The sequence below is a fragment of the Pristiophorus japonicus genome, unplaced genomic scaffold, assembly GCF_044704955.1.
Source record: "Pristiophorus japonicus isolate sPriJap1 unplaced genomic scaffold, sPriJap1.hap1 HAP1_SCAFFOLD_1306, whole genome shotgun sequence".
NCBI classification, from domain to species: domain Eukaryota; kingdom Metazoa; phylum Chordata; class Chondrichthyes; family Pristiophoridae; genus Pristiophorus; species Pristiophorus japonicus.
In genome coordinates this window covers 19707-34567 of record NW_027250974.1, presented here as the reverse complement: position 1 = coordinate 34567, position 14861 = coordinate 19707, and the positions used below count along the sequence as shown (strand labels likewise).

General features: G+C 51.2%; 1 protein-coding gene across 2 annotated transcripts in view; it reads left to right on the top strand.

Annotated features, from left to right (window-relative positions):
• Window positions 1–14861, top strand: part of LOC139242382 (cyclic AMP-responsive element-binding protein 1-like) — a 52183-nt gene extending 37322 nt beyond the window's left edge. For both annotated transcript variants that reach the window (XM_070870328.1, XM_070870327.1), the window contains exons 4-6: window positions 770–946; window positions 2856–3015; window positions 14653–14861. In XM_070870328.1, coding sequence (XP_070726429.1) covers window positions 770–946; window positions 2856–3015; window positions 14653–14797 — 482 coding nt within the window. In that variant the 3' untranslated portion in view covers window positions 14798–14861. The remainder of the gene's footprint in view (window positions 1–769; window positions 947–2855; window positions 3016–14652) is intronic.

The following is a 14861-nucleotide window of genomic DNA, read 5'->3' as shown; positions in this document are numbered from 1 at the left end:
ACTGGAGAGGGTACAGAGGAGATTTACCAGGATGTTGCACTGGAGAGGGTACAGAGGAGATTTACCAGGATGTTGCACTGGAGAGGGTACAGAGGAGATTTACCAGGATGTTGCACTGGAGAGGGTACAGAGGAGATTTACCAGGATGTTGCACTGGAGAGGGTACAGAGGAGATTTACCAGGATGTTGCACTGGAGAGGGTACAGAGGAGATTTACCAGGATGTTGCATTGGAGAGGGTGCAGAGGAGATTTACCAGGATGTTGCCTGGACTGGAGAATTTTAGCGATGAGGAAAGATTGGATCGGCTGGGTCTGTTTTCTGTGGAACAGAGGAGGCTGAGGGGAGACCTGATGGAGGTGTATAAAATGATGAGGGGCCTGGATAGAGTGGATAGGACGGACCTGTTTCCCTGGGCAGAGGGGTCAACAACCAGGGGGCACAGATTGAAAGTAATTGGGGGGAGGTTTAGAGGGGGTTTGAGGGGAAATGTCTTCACCCAGAGGGTGGTGGGGGTCTGGGGAGGAACTCACGGCCTGAAAGGGGGGTAGAGGCAGAAACCCTCACCACATTTGGACGTGCGCTGGAAGTCCCGTAACCTGCAGGGCTACGGACCCAGAGCGGGAAAGTGGGATTAGGCCGGGATAGCTCTTGGTCGGCCGGAGCGAGGCGGACACGATGGGGATCGAAATGGCCTCCGATACCGTGCTGTAAATTTCTGCCATTGTATGAAACGCCTAACCCGCTGTTTGCCCGTACCCCTCACGCAGTCACCATCGCACCTGGTGGGACGATACAGCTGGCCGCCTCGGACAATGTCCAGGGTCTCCAGACACTGACCATGACCAACGCTGGTGGCGCACAACATGGGACCACTATCCTACAATACGCACAGACGGCAGACGGACAACAGATACTTGTCCCCAGCAACCAGGTGGTCGTGCAGAGTGAGTAAGGAACATGGCGTGCGCGAGAGCGCGAGAGCGAGTGTGCGTGAGAGAGTGTGCGACGCTTGATATTATGACTGCAGTCGAGATGGTAACTCGTAATGCTGAGCACCGCAGGACATGTATGTTATCCATTATTTAAGATAGAAACTGCCGTTCCACTTCTCATGTCTCAGTCCCAGTCCCCGTCACTGGCTCGCGAGCCAGAAGCCCAGATCCAGAGACTTGAGCCCATAGTCCAGGCTGATGCTCCCAGTGCAGTACTGAGGGAGCCCCGCACTGTCGGAGGGGCAGTACTGAGGGAGCGCCGCACTGTCGGAGGGGCAGTACTGCGGGAGCCCCGCACTGTCGGAGGGGCAGTACTGAGGGAGTGCCGCACTGTCGGAGGGGCGGTACTGAGGGAGCGCCGCACTGTCGGAGGGGCAGTACTGAGGGAGCACCGCACTGTCGGAGAGGCAGTACTGAGGGAGTGCCGCACTGTCGGAGGGGCAGTACTGAGGGAGTGCCGCACTGTCGGAGGGGCAGTACTGAGGGAGCGCCGCACTGTCGGAGGGGCAGTACTGAGGGAGCGCCGCACTGTCTGAGGGGCGGTACTGAGGGAGCGCCGCACTGTCGGAGGGGCAGTACTGAGGGAGCCCCGCACTGTCGGAGGGGCAGTACTGAGGGAGCCCCGCACTGTCGGAGGGGCAGTACTGAGGGAGCCCCGCACTGTCAGAGGGGCAGTACTGAGGGAGCCCCGCACTGTCGGAGGGGCAGTACTGAGGGAGCCCCGCACTGTCGGAGGGGCAGTACTGAGAGAGCGCCGCACTGTCGGAGGGGCAGTACTGAGGGAGGGCCGCACTGTCGGAGGGGCGGTACTGAGGGAGCCCCGCACTGTCGGAGGGGCGGTACTGAGGGAGTGCCGCACTGTCGGAGGGGCGGTACTGAGGGAGCCCCGCACTGTCGGAGGGGCAGTACTGAGGGAGTGCCGCACTGTCGGAGGGGTGGTACTGAGGGAGTGCCGCACTGTCGGAGGGGCGGTACTGAGGGAGTGCCGCACTGTCGGAGGGGTGGTACTGAGGGAGTGCCGCACTGTCGGAGGGGCAGTACTGAGGGAGCCCCGCACTGTCGGAGGGGCAGTACTGAGGGAGCCCCGCACTGTCGGAGGGGCAGTACTGAGGGAGCCCCGCACTGTCGGAGGGGCTGTACTGAGGGAGTGCCGCACTGTCGGAGGGGCAGTACTGAGGGAGCACCGCACTGTCGGAGGGGCAGTACTGAGGGAGCCCCGCACTGTCGGAGGGGCAGTACTGAGGGAGCACCGCACTGTCGGAGGGGCAGTACTGAGGGAGCCCCGCACTGTCGGAGGGGCAGTACTGAGGGAGCCCCGCACTGTCGGAGGGGCAGTACTGAGGGAGTGCCGTACTGTCGGAGGGGCAGTACTGAGGGAGCCCCGCACTGTCGGAGGGGCAGTACTGAGGGAGCACCGCGCTGTCGGAGGGGCAGTACTGAGGGAGCCCCGCACCGCGCTGTCGGAGGGGCAGTACTGAGGGAGCCCCGCACCGCGCTGTCGGAGGGGCAGTACTGAGGGAGCCCCGCACTGTCGGAGGGGCAGTACTGAGGGAGCCCCGCACCGCGCTGTCGGAGGGGCAGTACTGACAAGCTGTGGCAGTTTTTCATCCCTGAACAGCTTATCTGATCGTTGTGGGAGCAAATTGGCTTCTGCGTTTCCTACAGTGACTACACTCCCAAAAAATAAAGTCGCTCATTGGCTGTGAGTGTGAAGCGCTTTTGTACGCCCTGAGTCGGTGAAAGGGCATTGTGGATAAGCAAGATCTGTTGAGTCTTTCCTGTTGTGTTGCAACAAGCGGAGGGATTGGTTAACGTCCCCGGCCGAGATTTGTAACAGGGCCTGTCTCTTTTTGCCCACCAGCCGCCTCGGGCGACATGCAGACGTACCAGATCCGCACCACTCCCACCACCAACTCACTCCCACAGACTGTCATGATGACATCACCGGTCACTCTCCAGCCCCAGTCCACCAAGGCAGAGGACGCCACGTTAAAGCGGGAGATCAGACTAATGAAAAACAGGTGAGCCACACTCCACCTCCGACTGCTGGCAGTAACGCCCGTCCATCTGTCCGTCCGTTCCCTCCCCCTGTAATAATGGGCGCACTCCCCAGGGACCCTCCTGTAAATACTGACACACACATAGAAACAGAGAGGCAGGAGCAGGCCATTCAGCCCTTCTAGCCTGCACCACCATTCAATATGATCATGGCTGATCATTCCCTCAGTACCCCCTTCCTGCTTTCTCTCCATACCCCTTGATCCCTTTAGCCGTAAGGGCCACATCTAACTCCTTTTTGAATATATTTAGTGAATTGGCCCCAACAACTCTCTGTGGTAGAGAATTCCACAGGTTCACCACTCTCTGAGTGAAGAAGTTTCTCCTCATCTCGGTCCTAAATGGCTTACCCCTTATCCTTAGACTGTGTGACCCCTGGTTCTGGACTTCCCCCACATCGGGAACATTCCTCCTGCATCTAACCTGTCTGAACCCGTCAGAATTTTATATGTTTCTATGAGGTCCCCTCTCATTCTTCTGAACTCCAGTGAACACAAGCCCAGTTGATCCAGTCTTTCTTGATAGGTCAGTCCCGCCATCCCGGGAATCAGTCTGGTGAACCTTCACTGCACTCCCTCAATAGCAAGAATGTCCTTCCTCAGGTTAGGAGACCAAAACTGTACACAATACTCCAGGTGTGGCCTCACCAAGGCCCTGTACAACTGTAGCAACACCTCCCTGCCCCTGTACTCAAATCCCCTCGCTATGAAGGCCAACATACCATTTGCTTTCTTAACCGCCTGCTGTACCTGCATGTCAACCTTCAATGACTGATGTACCATGACACCCAGGTCTCGTTGCACCTCCCCTTTTCCTAATCTGTCACCATTCGGATAATAGTCTGTCTCTCTGTTTTTACCACCAAAGTGGATAACCTCACATTTATCCACATTATACTTCATCTGCCATGCATTTGCCCACTCACCTAACCTATCCAAGTCACTCTGCAGCCTCATAGCATCCTCCTCGCAGCTCACACTGCCACCCAACTTAGTGTCATCCGCAAATTTGGAGATACTACATTTAATCCCCTCGTCTAAATCATTAATGTACAGTGTAAACAGCTGGGGCCCCAGCACAGAACCTTGCGGTACCCCACTAGTCACTGCCTGCCATTCTGAAAAGTACCCATTTACTCCTACTCTTTGCTTCCTGTCTGCCAACCAGTTCTCAATCCACGTCAGCACACTACCTCAAATCCCATGTGCTTTAACTTTGCACATTAATCTCGTGTGTGGGACCGTGTCGAAAGCCTTCTGAAAGTCCAAATATACCACATCAACTGGTTCTCCCTTGTCCACTCTACTGGAAACATCCTCAAAAAATTCCAGAAGATTTGTCAAGCATGATTTCCCTTTCACAAATCCATGCTGACTTGGACCTATCATGTCACCTCTTTCCAAATGCGCTGCTATGACATCCTTAATAATTGATTCTATCATTTTACCCACTACTGAGGTCAGGCTGACCGGTCTATAATTCCCTGTTTTCTCTCTCCCTCCTTTTTTAAAAAGTGGGGTTACATTGGCTACCCTCCACTCCAGAGGAACTGATCCAGAGTCAATGGAATGTTGGAAAATGACTGTCAATGCATCCGCTATTTCCAAGGCCACCTCCTTAAGTACTCTGGGATGCAGTCCATCAGGCCCTGGGGATTTATCGGCCTTCAATCCCATCAATTTCCTCAACACAATTTCCCGACTAATAAGGATTTCCCTCAGTTCCTCCTCCTTACTAGACCCTCTGGCCCCTTTTATATCTGGAAGGTTGTATGTGTCCTCCTTAGTAAATACCGAACCAAAGTACTTGTTCAATTGGTCCGCCATTTCTTTGTTCCCCGTTATGACTTCCCCTGATTCTGACTGCAGGGGACCTACGTTTGTCTTTACTAACCTTTTTCTCTTTACATAAGAACATAAGAATTAGGAACAGGAGTAGGCCATCTAGCCCTTCGAGCCTGCTCCGCCATTCAAAAAGATCATGGCTGATCTGGCCGTGGACTCAGCTCCACTTACCCGCCCGCTCCCCGTAACCCTTAATTCCCTTATTGGTTAAAAATCTATCTATCTGTGACTTGAATACATTCAATGAGCTAGCCTCAACTGCTTCCTTGGGCAGAGAATTCCACAGATTCACAACCCTCTGGGAGAAGAAATTCCTTCTCAACTCGGTTTTAAATTGGCTCCCCCATATTTTGAGGCTGTGCCCCCTAGTTCTAGTCTCCCCGACCAGTGGAAACAACCTCTCTGCCTCTATCTTGTCTATCCCTTTCATTATTTTAATTGTTTCTATAAGATCACCCCTCATCCTTCTGAACTCCAACGAGTAAAGACCCAGTCTATTCAATCTATCATCATAAGGTAACCCCCTCATCTCCGGAATCAGCCGAGTGAATCGTCTCTGTACCCCCTCCAAAGCTAGTATATCCTTCCTTAAGTAAGGTGACCAAAACTGCACGCAGTACTCCAGGTGCGGCCTCACCAATACCCTATACAGTTGCAGCAGGACCTCCCTGCTTTTGTACTCCATCCCTCTCGCAATGAAGGCCAACATTCCATTCGCCTTCCTGATTACCTGCTGCACCTGCAAACTAACTTTTTGGGATTCATGCACAAGGACCCCCAGGTCCCTCTGCACCGTAGCATGTTGTAATTTCTCCCCATTCAAATAATATTCCCTTTTACTGTTTTTTCCCCCCAAGGTGGATGACCTCACATTTTCCGACATTGTATTCCATCTGCCAAACCTTAGCCCATTTGCTTAACCTATCTAAATCTCTTTGCAACCTCTCTGTGTCCTTTACACAACCCACTTTCCCACTAATCTTTGTGTCATCTGCAAATTTTGTTACACTACATTCTGTCCCCTCTTCCAGGTCATCTATGTATATTGTAAACAGTTGTGGTCCCAGCACCAATCCCTGTGGCACACCACTAACCACCAATTTCCAACCCGAAAAGGACCCATTTATCCCGACTCTCTGCTTTCTGTTCGCCAGCCAATTCTCGATCCATGCTAATACATTCCCTCTGGCTCCGCGTACCTTTATCTTCTGCAGTAACCTTTTGTGTGGCACCTTATCGAATGCCTTTTGGAAATCTAAATACACCACATCCATCGGTACACCTCTATCCACCATGCTCGTTATATCCTCAAAGAATTCCAGTAAATTAGTTAAACATGATTTCCCCTTCATGAATCCATGTTGCGTCTGCTTGATTGCACTATTCCTATCTAGATGTCCTGATATTTCTTCCTTAATGATAGCTTCAAGCATTTTCCCCACTACAGATGTTAAACTAACCGGCCTATAGTTACCTGCCTTTTGTCTGCCCCCTTTTTTAAACAGAGGCGTTACATTAGCTGCTTTCCAATCCGCTGGTCCCTCCCCGAGTCCAGAGAATTTTGGTAGATTATAACGAATGCATCTGCTATAACTTCCGCCATCTCTTTTAATACCCTGGGATGGATTTCATCAGGACCAGGGGACTTGTCTACCTTGAGTCCCATTAGCCTGTCCAGCACTACCCCCCTAGTGACAGTGATTATCTCAAGGTCCTCCCTTCCCACATTCCTGTGACCAGCAATTTTTGGCATGGTTTCTGTGTCTTCCACTGTGAAGACCGAAGCAAAATAATTGTTTAAGGTCTCAGCCATTTCCACATTTCCCATTATTAAATTCCCCTTCTCATCTTCTAAAGAACCAACATTTACTTTAGTCACTCTCTTCCGTTTTATATATCGATTAAAGCTTTTACTATCCGTTTTTATGTTTTGCGCAAGTTTACTTTCGTAATCTATCTTTCCTTTCTTTATTGCTTTCTTAGTCATTCTTTGCTGTCGTTTAAAATTTTCCTAATCTTCTAGTTTCCCACTAACCTTGGCCACCTCATAAGCATTGGTTTTTAATTTGATACTCTCCTTTATTTCCTTGGTTATCCACGGCTGGTTATCCCTTCTCTTACCGCCCTTCTTTTTCACTGGAATATATTTTTGTTGTGCACTATGAAAGAGCTCCTTAAAAGTCCTCCACTGTTCCTCAATTGTGCCACCGTTTAGTCTGTGTTTCCAGTCTACTTTAGCCAACTCTGCCCTCATCCCACTGTAGTCCCCTTTGTTTAAGCATAGTACGCTCGTTTCTGACACAACTTCCTCACCCTCAATCTGTATTACAAATTCAACCATACTGTGATCACTCATTCCGAGAGGATCTTTTACTGGGAGATCGTTTATTATTCCTGTCTCATGACACAGGACCAGATCTAAGATAGCTTGCTCCCTTGTAGGTTCTGTAACATACTGTTCTAAGAAACAATCCCGTATGCATTCTCTGAATTCCTCCTCCAGGCTACCCCGTGCGATTTGATTTGACCAATCGATATGTAGGTTAAAATCCCCCATGATTACTGCCGTTCCTTTTTCACATGCCTCCATTATTCCCTTGATTATTGCCCGCCCCACCGTGAAGTTATTATTTGGGGGCCTATAAACTACGCCCACCAGTGACTTTTTCCCCTTACTATCTCTAATCTCTACCCACAATGATTCAACATTTTGTTCATTAGAGCCAATATCATCTCTCACAACTGCCCTGATATCATCCTTTATTAACAGAGCTACCCCACCTCCTTTCCCTTCTTGTCTATCTTTCCGAATTGTCAGGTACCCCTGTATCTTTAATTCCCAGTCTTGGCCACCCTGCAACCACGTTTCTGTAATGGCCACCAAATCATACCCATTTGTAATGATTTGTGCCGTCAACTCATTGACTTTATTTCGAATGCTGCGTGCGTTTAGGTAGAGTGTTTTAATCCTAGTTTTTAAACCATGATTTTTAGTTTTGACCCCTCCTGCAGCCCCTTTATCTTCATACATATTGTCCCTTCCTATCACCTTGTGGTTTACAGTTACCCCAGTGCTACTCTGCTCTGTTGCCTCCTGCCTTTTGCATTCTTCCTTGGGGTCCTGTTCATCTGAGCTGTCACCCACTCTAACTAGCTCAGAGCCCTCTCCTGGGTTCCGAATACTCCTCGCATTGAGGCACCAGCTTGTCTTTTTATTACACTTTGACCCTTTAGAATTTTGCTGTACAGTGGCCCTTTTTGTTTTTTGCCTTGGGTTTCTCTGCCCTCCACTTTTACTCATCTCCTTTCTGTCTTTTGCTTCTGTCTCCATTTTGTTTCCCTCTGTCTCCCTGCATTGGTTCCCATCCCCCTGCCATATTAGTTTAACTCCTCCCCAACAGCAAACACTCCGCCCTAGGACATTGGTTCCGGTCCTGGCCAGGTGCAGACCGTCCGGTTTGTACTGGTCCCACCTCCCCCAGAACCGGTTCCAATGCCCCAGGAATTTGAATCCCTCCCTGCTGCACCACTGCTCAAGCCACGTATTCATCTGCGCTATCCTGCGATTCCTACTCTGACTAGCACGTGGCACTGGTAGCAATCCCAAGATTACTACTTTCGAGGTCCTACTTTTTAATTTAGCTCCTAGCTCCTTAAATTCATCTCGTAGGACCTCATCCCTTTTTTTACCTATGTCGTTGGTACCAATGTGCACCACGACAACTGGCTGTTCTCCCGCCCTTTTCAGAATGTCCTGCACCCGCTCCGAGACATCCTTGACCCTTGCACCAGGGAGGCAACATACCATCCTGGAGTCTCGGTTGCGGCCGCAGAAACGCCTATCTATTCCCCTGACAATCAAATCCCCTATCACTATCGCTCTCCCACTCTTTTTCCTGCCCTCCTGTGCAGCAGAGCCAGCCACGGTGCCATGAACTTGGCTGCTGCTGCCCTCCCCTGATGAGTCATCTATAGAAGCTTTTGCAGTCCGTCTTAATGTTCCCTGCAAGCTTCCTCTATTTTCTCTGCCCTAATCAAACCCTTTGTCCTCCTCTGCTGAGTTCTAAATTTCTCCCAGTCCCCGGGTTCGCTGCTATTTCTGGCCAATTTGTATGCCACTTCCTTGGCTTTAATACTATCCCTGATTTCCCTTGATAAACACGATTGAGCCACCTTCCCTTTTTTATTTTTACGCCAGACAGGAATGTACAATTGTTGTAGTTCATCCATGCAGTCTCTAAATGTCTGCCATTGCCCATCCACAGTCAACCCCTTAAGTATCATTCGCCAATCTATCCTAGCCAATTCACGCCTCATACCTTCAAAGTTACCCTTCTTTAAGTTCTGGACCATGGTCTCTGAATTAACTCTTTCATTCTCCATCCTAATGTAGAATTCCATCATATTATGGTCACTCTTCCCCAAGGGGCACAACAAGATTGCTAATTAATCCTCTCTCATTACACAACACCCAGTCTAAGATGGCCTCCCCCCTAGTTGGTTCCTCGACATATTGGTCTAGAAAACCATCCCTTTTGCACTGCAGGAAATCCTCCTCCACCGTATTGCTTCCAGTTTGGCTAGCCCAATCTATGTGCATATTAAAGTCACCCATTATAACTGCTGCACCTTTATTGCATGCACCCCTAATTTCTTTTTTGATGCCCTCCCCAACATCACTACTACTGTTTGGAGGTCTGTACACAACTCCCATTAACGTTTTTTGCCCTTTGGTGTTCTGCAGCTCTACCAATATAAATTCCACATCATCCAAGCTAATGTCCTTCCTAACTATTGCATTAATCTCCTCTTTAACCAGCAATGCTACCCCACCTCCTTTTCCTTTTATTCTATCCTTCCTGAATGTTGAATACCCCTGGATGTTGAGTTCCCAGCCCTGATCATCCTGGAGCCACGTCTCCGTAATCCCAATCACATCATATTTGTTAACATCTATTTGCACAGTTAATTCATCCACCTTATTATGGATACTCCTTGCATTAAGACACAAAGCCTTCAGGCTTGTTTTTTTTAACACCCTTTTGTCCTTTTAGAATTATGATGTAGTGTGGCCCTTTTTGTTTCTTGCCTTTGTTTACTCGGACTTCCACTATTGCTTTTTACCTTTCTCCCATCTGTTTCTGACTCCATATTACTTCGCCCTGTCTCGCTGCACAGGTTCCCATCCCCCTGCCATATTAGTTTAAACACTCCCGAACTGCATTAGCAAATGTTACCCCTAGTACATCAGTTCCAGTCCTGCCCAAGTGCAGACTGTCCCTTTTGTACAGGTCCCACTATCCCCAGAACTGGTTCCAATGTCCCAGGAATTTGAATCCCTCCCTCTTGCACCACTGCCTAAGCCACGTATTTATTCTAACTATCCTGCTCCCTCTACTCTGATTAGCATGTGGCACTGGTAGCAATCCAGAGATTACTGCCTTTGAGGTCCTACTTTTTAATTTAACTCCTAGCTCCCTAAATTCAGCTTGTAGGACCTCTTCCCGCTTCTTACCTATATCGTTGGTACCTACATGTACCACGACAACTGGCTGTTCACCCTCCCTCTCCAGAATGCTCTGCAGCCGCTCCGAGACATCCTTGACCCTTGCACCAGGGAGGCAACATACCATCCTGGAGTCTCGGTTGCGGCCGCAGAAACTGCTATTTATTCCCCTTACAATAGAGTCCCCTATCACTATCGCTCTCCCACTCTTTTTCCCGCCCTTCTGTGCAGCAGAGCCACCCACGGTGCCATGAACCTGGCTGCTGGTGCCTTCCCCTGGTAAGTCATCTCCCCCAACAGTATCCAACACGGTGTATACTGTAAATACTGACACACTCCCGGGGACCCCCTGTAAATACTGACACACTCCCGGGGACCCCCTGTAAATACTGACACACTCCCGGGGACCCCCTGTAAATACTGACACACTCCCGGGGACCCCCTGTAAATACTGACACACTCCCGGGGACCCCCTGTAAATACTGACACACTCCCCGGGGAGCCCTGAAAGTACTGACACACTCCCCGGGGACCCCCTGTAAATACTGACACACTCCCGGGGACCCCCTGTAAATACTGACACACTCCCGGGGAAGCCCTGTAAATACTGACACACTCCCCGGGGACCCCCTGTAAATACTGACACACTCCCGGGGATACCCTGTAAATACTGACACACTCCCTGGGACCCACTGTAAATACTGACACACTCCCCGGGGAGCCCCTGTAAATACTGACACACTCCCTGGGACCCACTGTAAATACTGACACACTCCCGGGGACCCCCTGTAAATACTGACACACTCCCGGGGACCCCCTGTAAATACTGACACACTCCCGGGGAAGCCCTGTAAATACTGACACACTCCCCGGGGAGCCCCTGTAAATACTAACACACTCCCTGGGGAACCCCTGTAAATACGGACACACTCCCCGGGGACCCCCTGTAAATACTGACAAATTCCCCGGGGACCCCCTGTAAATACCGACACACTCCCGGGGACCCTCTGTAAATACCGACACACTCCAGGGGACCCCCTGTAAATACTGACACACTCCCGGGGACCCCCTGTAAATACTGACACACTCCCCGGGGACCCCCTGTAAATACCGACACACTCCGGGGGACCCCCTGTAAATACTGACACACTCCCGGGGACACCCTATAAATACTGACACACTCCCGAGGACCCCCTGTAAATACTGACACACTCCCGAGGACCCCCTGTAAATACTGACACACTCCCGGGGACCCCCTGTAAATACAGACACACTCCCGGGGACCCCCTGTAAATACTGACACGCTCCCCGGGGAGCCCCTGTAAATACTGACACGCTCCCCGGGGAGCCCCTGTAAATACTGACACACTCCCTGGGACCCACTGTAAATACTGACACACTCCCGGGGACCCCCTGTAAATACTGACACACTCCCGGGGACCCCCTGTAAATACTGACACACTCCCGGGGAAGCCCTGTAAATACTGACACAATCCCGGGGACCCCCCTGTAAATACTGACACACTCCCGGGGACCCCCTGTAAATACTGACACACTCCCGGGGACCCCCTGTAAATACTGACACGCTCCCCGGGGAGCCCCTGTAAATACTGACACACTCCCGGGGACCCCCTGTAAATACTGACACACTCTCGGAGACCCCCTGTAAATACTGACACACTCCCGGGGACCCCCTGTAAATACTGACACACTCCCGGGGACCCCCTGTAAATACTGACACACACCCAGGGACCCCCCTGTAAATACTGACACACTCCTGGGGACCCCCTGTAAATACTGACAAATTCCCCGGGGACCCCCTGTAAATACCGACACACTCCCGGGGACCCCCTGTAAATACTGACACACTCCCCGGGGACCCCCTGTAAATACCGACACACTCCCGGGGACCCCCTGTAAATACTGACACACTCCCGGGGACACCCTATAAATACTGACACACTCCCGAGGACCCCCTGTAAATACCGACACACTCCCGAGGACCCCCTGTAAATACTGACACACTCCCCGGGGACCCCCTGTAAATACCGACACACTCCCGGGGACCCCCTGTAAATACTGACACATTCCCGGGGACCCCCTGTAAATACTGACACACTCCCGGGGACCCCCTGTAAATACTGACACACTCCCGAGGACCCCCTGTAAATACTGACACACTCCCGGGGACCCCCTGTAAATACCGACACACTCCCGGGGACCCCCTGTAAATACCGACACACTCCCGGGGACCCCCTGTAAATACTGACACACTCCCCGGGAACCCCCTGTAAATACCGACACACTCCCGGGGACCCCCTGTAAATACTGACACACTCCCCGGGGACCCCCTGTAAATACCGACACACTCCCGGGGACCCCCTGTAAATACTGACACACTCCCCGGGAACCCCCTGTAAAAACTGACATACTCCTGGGAAACCCTGTAAATACTGACGCACTCCCGGGGACCCCCTGTAAATACTGACACACTCCCCGGGGACCCCCTGTAAATACTGACACACTCCCGGGATACCCTGTAAATACTGACACATTCCCCGGAGACCCCCTGTAAATACTGACACACTCCCGGGGACACCCTATAAATACTGACACACTCCCGAGGACCCCCTGTAAATACCGACACACTCCCGGGGACACCCTGTAAATACTGACACACTCCTGGGGACCCCCTGTAAATACTGACACATTCCCCGGGAACCCTCTGTAAAAACTGACATACTCCTGGGAAACCCTGTAAATACTGACGCACTCCCGGGGACCCCCTGTAAATACTGACACACTCCCGGGGACCCCCTGTAAATACTGACACACTCCCGGGGACTCCCTGTAAATACTGACACACTCCCGGGGACACACTGTAAATACTGACACACTCTCGGGGACCCCCTGTAAATACTGACACACTCCTGGGGACCCCCTGTAAATACTGACACACTCCCCGGGGACCCCCTGTAAATACTGACACACTCCCGGGGACCCCCTGTAAATACTGACACACTCCTGGGGAACCCCCTGTAAAAACTGACATACTCCTGGGAAACCCTGTAAATACTGACACACTCCCCGGGGACCCCCCGCTTTCAACAGGAATTGATGTAATAGACCTGCCCGGTGATGGCTTTGCACCAGTGAGGCTGAAGACCCTCTCGCCTAACCTCCCTCACCTTCAGTGAGCTGTGGTACGGGAAGTGTGGGCTCTCCGGCAGGCTTTCCTGTACTGGGACCCAGCCCTGACAGAAGTGTGTCCGTCACCGTTAAACCTCTGTTGTCTTTTACAAGTTTGCTGACGATACAAAGATGGGAGGAAAAGCAATGTGTGAGGAGGACACAAAATTTGCAAAAGGACACAGACAGGCTCAGTGAGTGGGCAAAAATTTGGCAGATGGATTATAATGTGTGAGGTCATGCACTTTGGCAGAAAAAAAAATCAAAGAGCAAGTTATTATTTAAACGGAGGAAGATTGCAAAGTGCCGCAGTACAGCGGGACCTGGGGGTTACTTGTGCATGAAACACAAAAGGTTAGTATGCAGGTACAGCAAGTGATCAGGAAGGCCAATGGTATCTTGGTCTTTATTGCAAAGGGGATGGAGTATAAAAGCAGGGAAGTCTTGCTCCAGTTATACAGGGTATTGGTGAGGCCACACCTGGAGTACTGCGTGCAGTTTTGCTCTCCGTATTTACGAAAGGATATACTTGCTTTGGGGGCAGTTCAGAGAAGGTTCACTCGGTTGATTCCGGAGATGAGGGGGTTGACTTATGAGGAAAGGTTGAGGAGGTTGGGCCTCTACTCATTGGAGTTCAGACGAATGAGAGGTGATCTTATGGAAACGTATCAGATTATGAGGGGGCTCGACAAGGTGGATGCAGAGAGGATGTTCCCACTGATGGGGGAGACTAGAACTAGGGGGCATGGTCTTAGAATAAGGGGCCGCCCATTTAAAACTGAGATGAGGAGGAATTTCTTCTCTCAGAGGGTTGTAAATCTGTGGAATTCTCTGCCCCAGAGAGCTGTGGAGGCTGGGACATTGAATATATTTAAGGTGGAGATAGACAGATTTTTGAGCGATAAGGGAGTGAAGGGTTATGGGGAGCGGGCGGGGAAGTGGAGCTGAGTCCATGATCGGATCAGCCACGGTCGTATTAAATGGCGGAGCAGGCTCGAGGGGCCGAATGGCCGACTCCTGATCCTATTTCTGATGGTCTTATTCTGTCTGTAATTTTTCAGGGAGGCTGCACGCGAGTGTCGCAGGAAGAAAAAAGAGTACGTCAAGTGCCTGGAGAACCGAGTGGCCGTGTTGGAGAATCAGAACAAGACGCTAATCGAGGAACTGAAGACCCTGAAGGACCTTTACTGTCACAAAACAGTCTAGCGCTGTCATAAACTCTTCGTAACTTGAGTCCTGTGGACTATTGGACTGAGGTGGGGAGGGGAGA